The sequence below is a fragment of the Chionomys nivalis genome, chromosome 16 (assembly GCF_950005125.1).
Source record: "Chionomys nivalis chromosome 16, mChiNiv1.1, whole genome shotgun sequence".
Classification (NCBI taxonomy): domain Eukaryota; kingdom Metazoa; phylum Chordata; class Mammalia; order Rodentia; family Cricetidae; genus Chionomys; species Chionomys nivalis.
In genome coordinates, this window is record NC_080101.1 from 1,637,089 (window position 1) to 1,656,231 (window position 19,143).

The 19,143-nt window shown below is 36.7% G+C and overlaps 1 protein-coding gene across 1 annotated transcript in view; it reads right to left on the bottom strand.

Annotated features, from left to right (window-relative positions):
* Mmp16 (matrix metallopeptidase 16) overlaps positions 1-19,143 on the bottom strand; it is a 183,225-nt gene that overhangs the window by 48,237 nt on the left and 115,845 nt on the right. The window contains exons 5-6 of the mRNA XM_057790517.1: positions 7,204-7,365; positions 5,107-5,318 (exon numbers count right to left, since the gene is read on the bottom strand). Of these exons, the coding sequence (XP_057646500.1) occupies positions 5,107-5,318; positions 7,204-7,365 (374 nt within the window). The remainder of the gene's footprint in view (positions 1-5,106; positions 5,319-7,203; positions 7,366-19,143) is intronic.

Below are 19,143 nucleotides of genomic sequence, written 5' to 3' on the forward strand. Positions count from 1 at the left end.
ATATGCTTCATATAACATCATCCAATTCTGTCTTATAGTTTCTTTCACACTAAAATAAAGACAAATCATTCAATATTTTCCTGTTAAAGCCTAAGGCATATGCCATTTTCACTGAACAATTAGGTTCCGCTATTGTCAGCTCAGTAACAGCAACGGTCCTGACATCATCAGTGATCAGTCCTAGGGAATGACAGTGCATCTCATGGTATTATTATTTTTCTCCGTTTTTCAGTATTTTTGTCTCATCTTCACTGCTTACCTTAGGCAACTTTACAGTTCTCAAAGATTGTAAAGATGCAGGGTTTAACTCTCTGAAGCAAGTAGCAATATAGAACACACACATACACACATATAATGTGGAACCCACATGCACACACATGTGTACACATACATGCACTACCTAGTTGAAACATGGTTCTAGTGTAACTCACTGTCAATGAGAAGATGACATTGAATCCTGTGAGAGAAGCAAACAAGAAGAACCATGCTGAAATGCCTATTGCAACAGAAGAACTCTTTCTAACAAGAAAACAAATTTACCTTAAGTTACTACCTTTTGTACAAATCTAGATCTTCTATTTTTTATTAAAAATATACATATAAAATTTAAGTCTATTAATGCCCATTAAGATCTTTCAAACAACATAAAAAATAGGACAGCAGAAACACTTACTTGCATGTAATCCAGAGAACCACCTGAGTGTGATCCCTGGAATATGCACGAATCATTTATTATTTTATTGTTTTTCATACCTATGGTATGAATTGCCTTCAGCTTGTTGCTACACTGAAATTCCTGCTTGTTAGTGGTGACTATTGGGGTATGAATTAACTGTCTATCCGTGGCTCTAAGCAAGGCTATCATCTACTTAAAAGTATGCAACGAAGACAAATCACTAGAGACAATGCACTACAAAGATGCACAGATCAGGTATACAAGAATATGAACAATCTTAACAGCAGACAGTCAGGATCTGAGTTTCCTGCAGAGACATTGGGTTAGAAAGGGACTGGAAGATGGGGCTTGATGGGACAAATCGCCAGACATTGAAACTAAGGGAGTAGATAGGAAACATTAATGGATATTGTGGTCTTTGATTTGTATAGAGGCTTTGTCAAAGAAGAGTAAAATATCATGCTACTTAAGAGTAGGATCAAACAATAAAATATCCCTAAATATATTTGACAGGACAATAAACTGGGTAAAATATGAAAAAGCATGTGCTTACAGAGAGAATATTTACTTTTCTAAAAAATTTATTTTATTCAGTATATACTGGTGTGAGGGTGTCAGGCTCCTTGGAACTAGAGTTATAGACTGTTGTGAGGTGACAGGTGGGTGCTGGGAAGTGAACCCGGGTCCTCAGAAAGAACAGTCAGTGCTTTTAACTGCTCAACCATTTCTCCATCCCAGAGGGGATATTTAAAGGACAGGAGTTTAAGAGACTGGAAGAGACTTTCAAGCAGGGATGCTAAGTATAGAGAGGACACAGACACTGATGTAAAGATGAAGGTCATCTGGATTAAATAGGTAAAGCATAGAGGAAGAAATTAACAGACCAGCTGTCACTCACAAAGCAGATTTTGGCTGCCATGGGTGCCCACAACACTCATTCAAGGAGCTGCAGCCCTCTCTATTCGTTACTTTTCTGATCGCTACGGGAGACAGCTGACAGAAGCAACTAAAGGGAGGAAGACATATTTTGGCTTGTGGCTTCTGGGAATGCAATCCATCATGGTGAGATGAAATGCCGCTGTGGCTTTCTTCATGGCTGTGAGGGATTTGCAGCAGTAGATGGCAGCTCATTCAGTTTATAACTAACCCGGAAGAAATTACATGGTTGAAACCAGAAGCAAATACCACCTTCCAGGTTCACCTCTACTCATATTTGGCTAGTTAGACCACAGTCGTATGGTTCCCAAAGCAATATGTCACCTGGCAACACATTGAAACTCAAGAGCCTGTTCAAAGGACATTTCACCCGCAAACCGTATGTAATACCGCTCACCTGATTGTTCACCTCAAAAACTTGAATTCAAGTTCTAAGAAATAAGAACCCAACCTCTTTTATGAACTGTTAAAGTGTCAGCACCGAAAACAACACAGACTGGTGTCACACACACACACACACACACACACACACACACACACACACACTCCCTTCAACAATTATAACTTCAAAATATAAAGTTCAATTTTGTTTTGGAACATTTGATGATTATCCAGATAATAGAATTGAAAAGGTGAGTTGGATGCACGATAGTTTGAAATCAAATCCACCTAGTTCAACAGCTTTTTACAGTTACTGAATGAGAATAAATGACTCAAGTTTAATGGATTTCTGTCTCTAGTTAGAAAGAATGCTATTCAGTTGTTGTTGTAGGGTTTAGACATGGTGGATAGGTGCCAGTATTCAGCTAGGCACATATGGATTACCCAATCTGTAATCTGTAAAAGCCATTAACTAAGAGCAGGTAAACTTCCATTGTGCCTTCAACTAAATCTGTTCACACCTGGACTATAATATTAAGGACTATATGTTAGATAACATCATGCCCATTTTTTTTCAGTGGAAGCTGCTGTCTGCTACCTACTTATTCAATATCTTGGAAAATTCTGCTATTAAAATTAACTCAAAATGCTGAGTAAAACTTCCATTTGTATTAAACCCTAGTACTGTCTCTTAGTATCAATGTTATAACTGCAGTGTTTGTATTTACATTCATGTTCACCTTCTTTTTCAGTTATATAATCTGTGCGCAGATGGGAAAGTTTGTTTGTATTCACATATTGTTAGTATCTAACAGACTCTCTTAAGCATACATGCTTATTCTACGACAAAACAATAAATATGGAAGCTGTAATGTGTGTAGTATTAGGAAAGTTGTTATTAAGAAAAATATAATGTCTTTCATATGGTGTTATATTTAAGAAAATTCCAGATTTATATTAGGAACTGTTTCCTTAAGTAGTTTGATAAGGATTCTAAGGTAACATATTAAATTAGAAAAGAAAGTTGAGCTTTAACTTTTATGATATCAAAAGTAGTTACTACTGCCTTGCATTAGAGAGTCTAAACTATGAGCTTTTTCTTATACTCCTGATTCCAGAAACAAGTATCCATAGGACTTTTTTTTGCTAGTCCAGTGCACTCTCTGCATAGCACAGTGTGCAGGACAAAGAAGTTGACTTGATTGTAGATATGTAGCTATCACACTCTTCTGCAAATACCAGTCTGGTTATACAGACAGAAATAATAAAGAATACAGCCAGGGTGGATTTCATAGTATATTCTTAGATAATAGTGACACTACCAAAATTTTATTTTATCAAGGTATCATATTGCAACGTGAAAACTTACCTAAGGCAGTAAAAACAAAATCCTGGTCATATAAAATAAACAAATTGCTGTATTTTGTTTTCATTTTCTTCCCATTTAGTTGCTGGGACTCAGCTGCAGAGCAACTGTGAGTTATGGAGAGTAACTTTGGGATTCATGACCCAAGAGCAATGGTAGACACACACATACAGATGCGTGCATGCATACATAATTAAAGTAAGTCATTTCTCTACCAATTGCATCTGAGATTATTGACATACTTGAAATTGAATAGTGGCATCTAGTTAAGGAACACAAGACGTTTCTTTAGAATGCACAATTATTCATGTTTGAGAAAATGATATTTTTAGAGAAAGCATGCTTGTCTTATGCATATAATAACAAATTCTGATTCTATTTTCAAATATGGGAAATAAAAAGTTTTGTCTTCTAAAATTATATAAAAGCTATATTTTTGAAATATATCTTTACTTATTAAGAGAGTCTGTATAAGCAGGACACTATTTCACTAATTATTAACTCATATTCACCAAAAATAAGAACACATTATTTTATTTTATTAGATAATATTGGTCAAACATAAGTATTTTAATATTCTAATATCACACTGGAAATTTAAATATTAGTCATAAAGAATAAATAAATTGTTGTATTTTCTTTTCAATTGGTTGCTACAGTTTAGACACAGAGGAACTGTGAATGGGGAATTATGAAGAGTAACTTTGGGAATCATTGACCAATAGCCATGGCAGACATACACATAGATGTGTGCATGCACACATGACTAAGCTTTTTCATTACCAACTGAATCTAAACTTATTAACATACTTAAAATTAGAGTCATTTATAAATATTGGTATCACAGTATTATAATAGGTTTACAACTTTGTATTCCAGGATTGTCTTTTTCTTTTCCTTCTGAATTTATTTTTATTTAATGTATATTATCATTTACAGTTGTGCAAAATAAATCACATAATTCTGAGATTTTCATGCATATATAAATTCACTTTCTCATATTTACTACTTATTTTCTCTTTTCATGAATGGTTCATTGATGTTATTGAGAATAGGAAAACTTGATCGAGTACATTTTTTAATTCTAAAAAAGTAATTTTATAGCTTATAATTAAAGATATAAATTAAGTAGTCTGCTAAGGCAAAACACCAAGTACCATCAGGTGGAAACCATGAATCTGTAGTGATTTAACTAAGGTGGATAACAGTAAACCCCAAACAAACTGATAAAAGGAATAAAAAACAAACCAAAACAATGACAGCCCCATCCTCTTCCAACAACGACAACAAGAAGAAAGCAAAACAACCAAGCAAAGTAGTAATTGTCAGCTGAAATTCCAGAGACATTTTAAGATTTGTATAGTAAGACATCCCAGCAACAGCATGCTGGGAAGCAGCTAAGCTGGGAAGCAAATCACCGCTATTAGATCCCATTCATGATTTAAATTCTGCTATTTTATCTCTTCATAACATGCAGTACTTTTTCAACCTCACATTTCCAGGCATTTCAGCTCCTGCTGACATAAGTGTTTTCCCAAAATAGAATGTCACAGCAATCTTCTGCTAGACATCTACGCCCATTTCTGCACGTACTTTTTAGGATGCTTTTTTTTTTTTTTTTTTTTTTGAACCTCTTAACTGTGAGAGGGCCTGGAAGGTAGGCTCAGAATGAATGAGACCTTGTTTTCTGAAACGACACTAGACACTTTATCTCTGCTTTTGAAAAAAAATAAACATAGTCTCCTACCTTAAAAACAAACATCTCCCGTCGAAGAATAGCTAGAGTGTTGAAGTTCCCGTCACAGATGTTGGGTTTGGCTCCTGGATAGGAAGGCCTGCCAGTGGGAGGCCGGGGAGGTTTTGGCCTGTCATTTTTTCTTGGGTCAACCGGAGGAACAGATCGGTGAGGGGGCACTGTTGGTAGAGGTCTTGTAGGTGGAGGGATCTTGTCAGGAGGACCTTTTGAAAACATGAGGACAGGGCTTGGCTCACTTAAAACTGGAATAGTGCTGGAAGATACACTACAGAGAACACGTGCTGATCAGCAGAGGGCACACACTAGACAAGCTAAGAGGTCGTTGAGATCGTATATTTTTGAAAACCCAAACTCTCAAATCCTCCCAAGCCTACCACGGGTGTCTCAGTCTTGAGGCTGGAGTCCAGCTCCTAGTACTATGATTTCTTTGTTAATTTTTAGTTGGTTTCATTTTAACCCAGTCACTGTTGCTCTCAAAACCAGTATGGAAGTAGGTTTTTCATGAAGAAAAAATACGAGTATGATAATAAATACTGAACTAATAACTGTGAGCTTCATTCAAGGGGAAACTGGACTTTGACAGATGCTGATTCTATGAAAATATTTCCGAAGATAAACACTAGCAAATCAGAGGTTATTCTACCATCTGTCGCCAGCTATCTATTATAAATTTTTACTGATTTCACTTTTATTTTAATGAAATGTCTTGAAAAATAGTTTAGTGTTTCATTTAAATACTGAATCTAGTGTCCATTGATTAACATACCACGGGTAAAATATTAATGTAAAGTATTTCTGAATAGAGGCTTCCAAGTAGAGCCAGAGTTTACTCCTGTAATTTGCAACAGATGTTAGCCCTCATTCCTCAAGGGATTGATGTGCTTTCTCTTTAATAAATAGAGTTGTTCACACTTAATATTTAGATATGGGATGGATATTCTTTCACAGCCCTTCAGTCTAGACTACTAATTCTTGAAGTAATGAGAAAGAGATGTCTTTGATTTAAACATGTGGGAGGAATTTCTGATGACACACACAGGCAATGGATAACTCTGTCAATATCAAAGCTCTTTGGATTTGTGTCTGTGACATATATCAGTATATTCAATCTAATTTCAAATTTACTTTAATCCTAAGAGAATATTTATGACTACACTATTAAAATTGGAAACTAATGTATGCAGAGCAAATTAGTGCTCATGAATTACACTGTTTAAGATGTAAATCATACCTTCTGGATAGAGACTGTTGACAGACTGATAGCACACATTTATCATCATAAAAATGAAAGCTTTCTTTCCTTATTCTTGCAAAGAATACCTGGTATCGGTAAATTATGAATGTCAATATCTTAATAATATGTGAAATGAATGTCTTTACAAAGGTCCCGGGTTGTACTCAGGAAGATATGGTCACAGTAAATATGCATGATAACCTCCCTTTTTCTTAATTTGCATTTTCTGAATAAACCCTATAAGTAAAAATGCTACCAAACCAGAAATGTAGTTTAGAATATTAGAAGTGTAATCCATGCAATCTGTTGATAAAACTTAGCCACTTATTTGCTTTCTTTCCCTTGTTGTTGACTTTCATCCTGACTAAGTAATTATACATTTGAGTTAAATACATTTTAATGTTGAATAACTTATTTTCTTGATCTTCAAAATTAGCTTGTCTTAGAATTAACAGGAATTTTAAACACTAATTCCAGTTGTCAGTGGATATGAAAGTTTCCTTATATTATGTGACATTTTGTACTTTTAACTATTTTTCTGAGTTTATATATTTATTTTAATATACTACTACCTAAATTTTATATGTCTATATTATTAGAGATTTATATGAGTTTCCACTAAACACAACAAGAAAGCTCCATCAGTGATTAAGTCTTTCTAGTAATCTATATATTAAGATTTGGGGGACTATTGCCAATACAACTTGACTGATGGAATTTTGCCACTACAGCAGAGCACTTTTCTTCTGTCTTTCTCTGTGTTATATGCTTAAAGACTCTACCTCCAAGGAAATCGAATTACATGACTTCATGTTGCCATATAAAATGAGGCAAGCAGGAACACATGAACCTACCATATATTTTCTGGATGCCCTGCAAATCATCATTAGGAAGCTTGAAGTTGTCCGTTTCCATGTACTGGTAAAATGGTGCCATGATAGCAGTGGGGTCATTGGAATGCTCCAGCCCGAGAGCATGACCCAGCTCGTGAACTGCTACCAGGAACAAATCATTTCCTGCCAAATGAGGAGAATAGAGGTTAAGATTATTGCAAGCGATAGCCATGGAATTGAAAACGACAACTTAGTGTTTTCAGTACATTAACCCAGGAAAATAAAAGGACCTTTACTCCAATGGTCAGTTTGATTTTAACACTGGCTTTCCTACTGGCTAATATTTGCTTTAACATATTGAGATGGATGATAGTCATGGTGAAATTACAGATGCTTAGAGAGTAAAATTATAAAAAAAAGTGCCAGCAATATCTGGTGTTAAAGTATCTTTCCAACTATAAGATAAAATATATAATTGCTAATGGCTAAAATGTTATAACCATTACATTTAACAAAATTTTTGCAATAATACAAAGTGGAGCAAATGTACAAACCCCATTTTACATAAGAGACCAACAAAGAACAGAGGATTTGCTGGTTTGGAACAGAAGATCCTGAAGATACATTGTTACAAATTAGACCCATGTTATTGTGACTCTTTCATGAGTTCTAATATCTTGCTACCTAAGAATAAAAGAACACTGTAACATCCATTTATTCCCCATCACACTAATTACAGTCGTAGCATTAGTTTAATAAATATCAATTTTAATCAAAGCATAGATTATCTGAACAAAATGCATTTACTTTGGAGCTTTGTTCTCTCACTGAGAATTTTTACTTAGATGAATTTGCATAATATAGTCCATATAATATAAATTCAAGAGAAGTCTTGGGGTCATATTCTGGTCATTCTACTTTCTCATACTTTCTTTCATTTCCCCCCTTTGTCCTCTTCATTTTCATCCTTCTTTAAATTTTTTATTCTCTGTTTAAAGACAGATCTCACTATGTATCCCTAAGCCCACTCTCAGCTTGAAATTCTAAGGATTACATTTCCCAGAGAAATGATTAAAGACATTGGAGAGGAAGGGCAACACTTTCCTTGGAGGACTTGTTATGAAAGAAGAAAATTTCAATAGACATTACTTTCAGGAAAAACCCTTAAAAACTCTTTTACACAATATAAAACAATTTAATGAGCCCCCTATGAGAATTATATATTTTTGACACAAAGTAGGAAAATAAGCAAGAATATTTCCATTCCAGAGTAGTCTGTCTCAGAATGAAAGAGGTCAAGTGGCCAATTCTCATGTAATATTGACACACTGAGGATGAGGAGCCACTGAAACATTATGAGCATCACTTTATTTTTTAAAAACATTGACTAGAGACTGGGGTAAAAATTTCAAGGTGTTTTAAAACAGAAATGATAATGAACATTTCAAACTTAAATTTCAAACTTATCTTCTTTTCTTATAAAATTAACTAATAACAAAAATTATGACAGAAAAAAATAACACATAGTAACTACAATGGAAAAATACTAGCTTAGTCTCCTGTAGATTTTTCAAAGAGTTTACCAACACTTTCTTATTTAATTTTAGCAAACTTTACATCATTTGGTCACTTATTATTATTTCCATTTAGTAAATCAGAAAAGGGTTAGTGATAGTTTATAAGAATTTCGGTGTCATACAGTAAGACAAAATAAACATGTAGATGTCTCTCAGGCCACCTGCTGAGTGCTTACTTTTAATCACTAAAGTAAACCACATGCATACAGCCATTCCTAAGCTTTACAATGTGGCAATGTGAAGGCAGTCTCATTCACAAAGTGATTAATTGATGCACAATGGTTTAGTTATATCTTCTGTGTGTTAGGTTCTTTTGTAGGCTTTGACAATGAATGCTGAACAAAATAGACAAGAAAAAAACCAGCAAGCAAACTATTTACTTCACAACATTTATGTTGTAGTGGAGAAGAGTAGATTGAAATAAGGTAAACAAGGAAAGCATATAGTACAAGAATGACATGGCCATATCAAAGCGCAGAAATAATGAGGTTAAAGAGAAAAATTCAGAGCAAGTATGGCATTGTAGATAACAATAGTGGCTTGGCTCCTAGTCTAAAGAAGATGGCAGTTAAAGTTTCTGGGCAGACAAGAAACACAGTTTTCTTTCAATTTGACTGAGTCACTCTGGGAATTACTCTCTAGCATCAGTTGCAAGACACAAGAGGTAGTGTAGGAGCTGTTGCAGAGCAATCACCTCTAAGATAAAACATTTCATTTTTGAGGGAAGTTCTTTCAGTTTCAGAATCTTCTGAAAGCAAGTTGAAGCATCCAACTTGCAAGCAATTTCATTAAAACTCAGGAATTCAACAACTCAATGTTTTCAGGAAATCCGTGGCCAGATTCATTAGTCTTTTCTCTTCCCACGCTTATATAGTAGTGAGAATTGCTAAGAGACACTTAGACTAGGAGAACTACGTAGAAGATGCTCAGAGCAGCCATGATACCTGGAAAAAACAGAGCGACCAAGCTGCCTGGAAAAGGCTATGACCACCTGAACTGCCCGAAAGTTCAATCTATCAACATGCCTGCAAGTTATGCAATGAGGTCTTGTTTATAGCTTCCAAGGGTCATCACCTATGCTGGGATGGTCTTTTGTCAATGCTACTGTTTTAAAGTTATTTCTTCTTTTCTAAGAAACTTCCTCAAAATCACTGGTTCACCAAGCTAGACTTTGGGAATATTGTTGCTTTGATCCGTAGTCGACTTCCTATCTGGAATGAGCAGCTTTTTGTTCATGTCTTCCCAAGGATCTATTCACACAACAGAAAGTGATACGGAGGTAAAAATAGAAAGGAAAGAAGATGACACATACCACGATTCTCGTACTTCTAGAGGAGCATGGAGGAGAAAACTGACATTGTGGTCAAAATAATATAGAGAATAAGACAGTTTTAAGGACTGTAAATGAAAGTATAGTAAAGTTAAACTCCATTTTCTGTTGTCAAAATTAACAATGTAGATAATGTTGATTAACAAGGGAATATTAATGATGATTAACTCATAATTTCTCTTATAAAATTTTCAGAAAAGATGAGAGAAGGAAGGAGGGAAGAAGAGAGAGAGAGAGAGAGAGAGAGAGAGAGAGAGAGAGAGAGAGATTCACAGAGAGAAAGCAATTTATGTAAGACAGACAGAAAGGAGTGTCCTGTAATACTACAGGAGTTCTGAGAGGTAAGAGGTTTAAATAAGTAGTCTTCAAATATAGAGATTATAATCAATTTATAGTAAGTTAAAGAAAAACCAAAGAACTTGACTGATGACAATGACAAAGAATTAATGGAAAGGATACAGAGATAAAAATATGGGCTGTGGCAGAATAGATTAACTTTTCATATCTGCTTTTATTTAAGTGGTCTATCATTTTCTCATTGTCTACCAGTAAATCCCGTATCCTTGGAGATATAACCAAGAATATTGGCACACAAGTCTTTGCCCTGACATTCCAAAAATATCTCTTCTTTCCTTCTTTGAACATTTTCAAGTTAGAGAAATATAAGCTTGTTCTTGTTTGGTTGAAAGTGAGACCCCAGCCTCTAACACTCCTATATCCAAGGAGTCTGGGATGATTGGAAGCGTCACCCCAGTCCCTGGCATCTACCCTTGGGCACCAATGGAGTGGGAAGCTCCATCTCAGGCCCCCTCCCCCTGGGAGTTGCCTTGGGCTGGACTCTTCCTCCAGGGAAGCCAGCCAAGCCCCGATCCCTCCCCAGGGAGGGTCAGGACCACTCTCACAGGCTATTTAGGCTAGCATGGTTTCAGGTTTTGCTTATACCCTCTTTCTCTGTCTTCCCTCCATTATGCTCCCAGTCACCTGAGAGCATGGCATTTATTAAGCATCGGCTTTTTTGATTTGGTTTAATCTGGTTTAATTGGAGTTATTTTGCATTGGTGGAGAGGCTCTTCTTAAGATTTTTCTTAACAGATGGAGGTTTCCTACCGAAAGGGTCTGTTTTGCTCACGGGCCCAGGACCCAGAGCCACAAGCTGGAAAATACCCTTCCTGTGTGCCCTCTCTGCCAGGCAAGATCAGCTTCACTCAGTGAGTTCCCCTTTTCGCTTATGGCAGTAGTGTTCCCGGGGTAACTCATTCGCTTTGCAGGTTCGCTGAAGTCGTAGTCTGCACCAAAATCTTGACCCGTGTGGCCAAAACCCTGGGCTTTTGCTGAGCTTAAGATTGCATGGCCAGGGATCCTTGTCATTCAATTTTCAGAGCCCCGTTTTCTGCTCAAGGATGGTCCTGGCGGATGTGCTGTGATAGACGTGAGCCACAAAATTGGGCATAGATTTTAAAATGGGTTTATTGCAATTCCAAGCCTATTCCTGAAACACCCTTTGGTGGCCTTTTACAAAAAAGTCCTGTTAAATTGGGGCTATCTAATGTAAATTAACAACTCTCCAAAAGCCCACTGTTTCTAAATGCATGCTTCCACAGCCCCATTCAGTTACCCTCTCTGCTTCTCTAAGCTATTTGCCCTTTGTCTCACTATGGGCCCCTCCCCCTATAGCTGTTTGCTCTGCTTCCCTGACAGGACTGACTTCGCAGGGATTTCAAATTGGTCAACTGACACAGGTTTCTAAAAGTGCTTTATTTGTCTGTCTGTTAAGATGATGTGGCCACAGAATGTCTCTATGAATGTGTAAATGTGTTTTTGTGATGTGCTTGATTTATGTTTCTGTGTGCATGTGTGCTTGTTTAAGATCAACAAAACTTACATCTCCAGATTACAGCAGCTCTGGAAAAATACAAACACATGGGTAGTAGCCATGTTAACCTCTCCTCCATCTTTGGTAATGGTACCCACATGTGCTAGTCTGCCATATTTAGTAAGGGTACCCACATGTGCTAGTCCACCATCTTTGGTAAGGGTACCCATGTGTGCTAGTCCTCCATCTTTGGTAAGGGTACCCACATGTGCTAGTCTGCCATCTTTGATAAGAGTACCCACATGTGCTAGTCCATCATCTTTGGTAAGGGTACCCTCATGTACTAGTCCACCATCTTTGGTAAGGGTACTCACATGTGCTAACATTCTTTGACTAATTAAAATATTCCTTTTAATCTTCTTACATTTACTAGCATTGGTAAACTGTAACTCATTGGATCAAACACATGCCTAAATTTAGCTTATGTGCCCAGTGTAAATAACAGGTAATGGTACCTAGTTCTCAAGTGCCTTTTCAGATCTGGGGGTATGGTGTTTTAACAAAAGTGCTTCTAACACAGAAATGCCAGTTTCTGCAGCACCTTTTAGCTCCTTCAAGAAGACAGAAGACCTTATGACTCCAGGCAATGCCTTTGGGTTTGGAAAAGCAACTCACACAGCAAAAAAACAGCCTTCTACCTTTTCAGTTTCCTGGATGCTTCATTGGGGAATTGATCTTCTCATCCGGCCAAGACAGGCAGATTAATATTTCCCCCACAGAAAAAAATATTTGGGCTTCTTGTACTAGGCAGTTAATGGCAAGCACTGCTTCTAAGACTGGTGTTCTCCAAAGACCAAAGAGAGGACTTAGGATCGCCTGTGTAGCTAAAAAAGCTGTATCAATTTTTTCACATTTATCCCTCCTTAATCTGTCTAATGGCATTTGAAGGTAGCAGTAGCTCATTACTTTATTTGTGAAGTGTCCTGCTAAAATACAGACAGGTATACCTCTTTAACAGGCTTCATGGTTCAAGATTAACAGGTTTCAGGTGTATAAAAACTAACAGTCTTCAGAGCCTTTTACTAACCCCACCCATTTTCAAGCATAATTTACAAGTCACCCCTGCTCCCGGGGGCCAAGACAAACTCACAAAGCACTCTCCAGACAACACCAAACACCTGCAACAGCTCCCGGGGACTTGACCATTGGCGTCCACTCTCCTAGATCAAGGACACCTGCCAACTAAAATCTGGTTTTCTCTGCTATTGTGTCCCAGCCCATGGCTAGCCCCATTTCATAGGGCAATAATAACAATATTTTTTTCTCCCAGCCACCTGCCTTCGCATCTCCCTCAGAAAACAGCTGCCTGAGGACTCCTGGATGACAGCAAACTGGATGCCGCTCCAGCCATACCTCTCACTGAGTATGAGCCCAACTCCCAGCTTCCCCTCTCCCATGTTGACCCATACCCACAGGAAGTAGCCAGACTTGAGCTAATGCTCCTAAACCCAAGGAATCTGGAATGATTGGAAGCATCACCCCAGTCCTTGGCATCCATCGTTTGGGTGCCAATGGAGCAGAAAGCTCCATCTTAGGCCCTCTCCCCTTGGAAGTTGCCTTGGGCTAGACTCTACCTCTGGGAAGCTGGCCAAGTCTTTACCCCTCCCCAGGAAGGATCAGGGTCACGCCCATAGGCTATTTAGACTCATGCTAGAAAAAGGAACAGGTAGTTCCAGTTTTGCGTATACTTTCCCTCTCTGTCTCCCCCCCCCCCCGCCACACCCCTGGCCACTTGAGAGCATGGAATTTATTAAATGTGGGCATTTTTGATTTGCTTAATCAGGTTTAACTGGAGTTATTTTGTGTTGGCAGAGAGGTTCTTTTTAAGATTTTTCTAACAATTCTGTCTTTAGGGTCTCTGTTAAACTAGCTCCTTTCTGGAATGTCCTTTCCCCTATAAGGTGTTGGATCCTCATTTCTTTAGAATTGCTCTCTATCACAGACTAAAATTTCCTTTTCTATGAAGTTTTGCTCTCAGGTCAGAGAGCCTTATGTGCTGTTTCCTTCACACTACCACAGCCCCAATGCAACACTCCACGCACTCAATGATGGTTATATTTTATTGTTACTATCTGCTCGCGTATTTTCTGCATATTTTGAGTAAAGACTAATAATGAGTATGACTTATCTGAGTTTTGATAATTCTAAAGGCATTGGCTGCCCCAAAGCAGATATTTAATATCTCAGTGAGTTTGAATAACAGAACATTTCTGGCAGTAGAAAACTAATTTGAAATATAGTATTAAAAATAGGAATATAAATTTCACCTAACTGTGGATTGAAATGCTCCTCTAGATATCCTGCAAAGAACTAGAAGGTAACAATAACTCTATGAGAAAATGATAAGAAAGCATTGCTCAGAGGAAGCTTAAGAGAGTAGAACAATAGTACCCACTACTTCCTTTTTCTCAGTGAATAGCAGTAAAAGTTTATGTTTTCAGATAACATATAGGAGACATGGAAGAAAAGACAACTATATGTTATGAAGGACAGGCTTCATTTCTTTATAGGAGTCACAAAGATTACAGAGAACAAGGAATGAGAGAAAAATGTCTGCAAGGTTAGCAAAGAAAAGAGGTTTTAAAACAGAAGTCATGTAGAGTGGGAAAGTATTGGAACATACCTTCAGGGGGTATTATAGTTCGAGAAGCAGAAAGAAAAACAGAGAGTCATTCCTGAAGTGGTATGTGAGTGTGTTTGCAGGTATGTAATTTTGAGAGACTCTGAAGAATTATGCCATCAATAATTATTTCCAGGCAAGAAAAAGGCATTGAAGGGAAAAAAAAAAAGCAAACATAGTTTTTAGACAGAAAATATCTAACTCCAACTGCAAACACCTTTATAATTAAAAAAAGCACAAAATCTGAAAACAACAAATTTGTTCCTCCAAATAACATTAAGTGTTTCTGGCCAGTGGTAGACCAGCTTCCAAGCATATCCAACCAGGGCAAAATAGAAGAATTTTGGCTAGAATGCTCTATTAGTGGGCTGAAAGTCAAAGAAAACTCTCTCCATGGGCGTAACTTATAAGTAAATGAAGATAAAATAAACATAGGAGTAGCGAAAATCAAGGCAGCCAGTCTACGAGCAAAAATCCCAAAAGATGACAGTAACTTTTACAGCCAACAGCTGGTTAAATGTGAGCTCAGGAATAGGACAGTGAGGTCCACGTAGCTTTGGATTCTCTGTATCTTCATGTGGCAAGACAGATACAACCTCTTAGGCAGACGTCCCAATAACTGTCTTGCCTTTTTCTTCTCTAAAAGGAAAAAAAAAATTTCAATCTTCAGTGGTTTTCACCTTGTGTATCAACTTGCCTTCTGTAGAAAAAGAAATTCCAAGATCCCGGTGCCTAAGTAAACATGTGGGACCCAACGTCCTGTACTTGGGCAGATGAAAACTGCTTTCAGCCATCCACTAAGCTGTTGGCCACTGGCCTAGCTAAATTATAAAAATCACTTCAGATCTCACAGGGAAAGAGTCTCCTGGTCACTTTTTTTCTTAGCTTGTAAAAGGAATAAAATAAAATAAAATAAAATAACTACAGTGAACAGCAAATAGGTCATAATGGCCAAAATGAAGTGATTTCAGGAATAGGTCATGAAATTATTCAGGTTTTTCTGCCAGCCTGATTTTTAGGGATAGAACTAGAGAAATTCCTCGCAGAATGAGGAAATAAGATTTTAGAAGAAAGTTAACAGAATTAGGATATGAACTTCTGACCTGCTCTACAAGCATGATGCTTTAATCAGAAACATTGGCCGAGTCTCCCCAGTCATTACCATTCTGCTGATGATTGGCAATAATGTGATTAAACACCACGGGCAGCTTCACAATCATCTAAAAGGGTAAGTTGTTAAATACAGCAACACCCTGTGATTTGAGTTCTGCGAGGAACAAAAGTTGTTGGCACATAATGAGGTTTGGGTAATCAGAATGCACCAGACCTCTTTGCTAACGCTGGAAATAATAACTGCTTCGGCAATGTCCCGTTCTCTCACGTTATTTAGGCTTTTCGATTGTAATATGCCTGATCGTATCAACAAGCAGGCAACAAAGGAGAAATCAGCCTTTCTGTTCTCGGTGCAGAAATAGCACTTGCTGCTCTTGCGAGATTTTGAGTTTTGTGTGTGTCTTTCAATTGTGTCTCTAATCCCTTTCCTTTTGTGTATTCCAACACCATGTGGAATGCTAAACTCAGTGTTATGAGGGATAATGCATTGTTTGTAATTTTCCTGTCATAATTATGTCTATATTTTATCCTAAGTTATTGTAAAACTTCATGCATTTTTAGAAGTTGCTTCCACCAATGACATGTCCTGAATATAATGAATGATTATAAAGAACTTCATGCATACAAATTCATGGAAACACACATCTATAAGCTTTATTAAACATTGTAGTACCCACATCATTGGATCTCATTTTCTGTTTTATTCCATAACTTGATGTTGCATTCTCTTCAATTGCAAGCAAGAACCTGATTTTCTAGCTTATACTTTTGTGTTTTGATCACCTATGTGCAGTTTAATAAACATAATATCTCTGGTACTTGAGTTTCATAAATTTGGCATGTTTTTGCACATTTTTATAAAAATATACTGAAACTTAGAACTTCTTTTTTTTTACTATATTACATGTCTTATTTGTCCACTTGCAGTTATTTATCTTTAAAAGCAAATTCCAGTTACCTTCTCTGTAAAGCCTTCTCTGATACCCAACTCAGTTTCCTGCTCTGCTTCTGTTTCTCTCATGTTTGTAAAGAACAACTTTATTATAAAACTTTGATAGTTCCTGACGTTTTAATATTTATCTCTGAATTAAATGACTAATGAACATGAATAGATTGAAAATTTTTAAATATTTAAGTTTAAAATGGTGAATTACATTTTAAGATACTGAATGGAAATTTAAAAGTGCATCACTGCATTTTGATTAACAGAACATTTTTCAGTGCTTAGAGTACGGATATGACAGAATGTGTTTCTTAGTCTTGAGTGACTACATTCACAGCTAGTTTCTTCAGTGAAAAGCTAAAGTTAGTAATTATTTGTTCAAAGTAGAGTACCAAGCACTCAATTTGTATTTTCTCTTCTATTTGCTAACATGGTATATCTTATTACTAAGAATTTAAAAGTAAAGGAGGTTTTAGTAGATTGTTAGTTACAAAAGTTACATAAAACATTAGAAACAAGAATTTCCCATGCAGATAAGCATCACGATCATGAGTTTGGCATGTTGGAAATATGTATTTCACTTTTTTCCCCCAGGTCTTACAAAAAGAAAAAAAAAGAGCCAGACTATCATTTCACCTACTCAGAGGATACTGCTGGCATGTAATAGCTCCCTCTAAAAGTCTGTAGTAATAGTATTTGTTAACTTCAATTAATTAAAGCTGAATTGTATTCAAATTTAATATGTGTTTCAGACTGCCTACTCTACTACGACAAAAGGCTAGAAACTGGACAGTTTGAAACAGTTTGAAAATTAGACGCTTGTTTTTTTTTATTTATTTTTTTTAACGGATTGTGAAGTGATAAATCTGAGATCAAAAGGTGACATGATTGGTTGTGGACAGGGCACTCACTCCTCCTGGTTTACACACTGTGACCTTCTCTCTGAGACAACGCAGCTTGGGGAACCAGGCTAACAAAGGCTTAATATGTTATCAGTCAAAGACACTCACCTCAACAAGTAGATCCTTGCTCAACTTCTCATCTAAGGCCATCTACTTTCCCAGGATTCTAGATACAACTGAGACACGGGGAGCTACAACTTCATCATGTGAATTTTGTTAGTGAAGCTTTGCAGTACTTTGACATAATTCTTGACAAAGTCATATGACAGAAGCAGGATTTGATTTGGAACATGGTTTCAGTGCAGAGTTCTCTATCAGTTGATTCAGAACCTTTAGTGATGCAGAACATTGTGGTAATGGAGATATATGACAGAGGTTACTCATTTCATAAAGGAAGAAGAAGAGGAGGACAAGTAGGAGGATGAAGAGGACGAGGAGGAGGGGAGGAGGAGATGAAAGTAGAGGTGGGTGGAGGGGTATGTTGTTTTCTCTTTTCATTAAGTCTACAAGTATGCTGTGGTGAGATTTTTTTTTTTAAAGATTTATTTATTATGTATACAGTAGTCTCAGTACTCTGCCTGCAGGTCAGAAGAGGGCACCAGATCTCATTACAGATGTTTGTGAGCCACCATGTGGTTGCTGGGAATTGAACTCAGGACCTTTGGAAGAGCAGGCGGTGCTCTTAACTACTGAGCCATCTCTTCAGCCCTGTGATGAGATTTTTTTTTCTACAGTAATGGAACTCATATTGCATTAACATGAATAAAGAATCAGTGTATGAGTTTTACTTAAAACAATATTTCAGAACATTTCCTAAAAACATAGACGCTATCTGAATGACTTATTTTTTCAAAACCTGCTACAAGTATGTACTAATTAGCCAAAATCAAACATTGAGCATTAAAATACAAGGTAAACAAATCACCACCTAATAAATCTTCTTCCAAAAATCAGTAAAAAGTTTTAAAAACCTATACAGATAATAAAACTGAAAGTAATAAGTTAAATAAACATTGTAAAGTAAATCAATATAATTAGAGCAACTAAGGTCTAAGTTGGGTTTCTTTAGTGGAAATCTTATGAAAACATTTGGATAATAAAGGCTAAAATATGCTAATTATTCATTTAGGCTACAGTATGGCTATGAAGTTTGTAGTCAATTAGCTCTGTATTGTCTTAGTTCAGAAAAATCTTGCTAGAAAAGAAGAAAGACATGGTTAATTGGAGCACAGTATTGAAATAAATACAGGTTGTGTTTTTCTTCTTTAGCTGAATTTAGTTAAGCTTCTAGGAACATTCTCAGTTCATGTGCTATCTTATTTATTCACGGGCAGGTTATTTGTGTTTGGCTTTCCCCAGGGCATCCTCGCCTGATTGGCAAGGACCATGATAAAGGCTTGCTTACCTCTCTGTGGCTAGTACAAAGAAAATCAATATTCATGGCTCTGCAGACAACCATAATCATATAATAACTCACAAAAGCTACTTCCCAGGAACTGATTTGCATTATTTTATATGTCATTACTTGAATAATACAAAGTATTATCTGATTAGCAATCCTGCTAATGTGCGCTATAACTTCTAAAACAGCAACCACAAAATA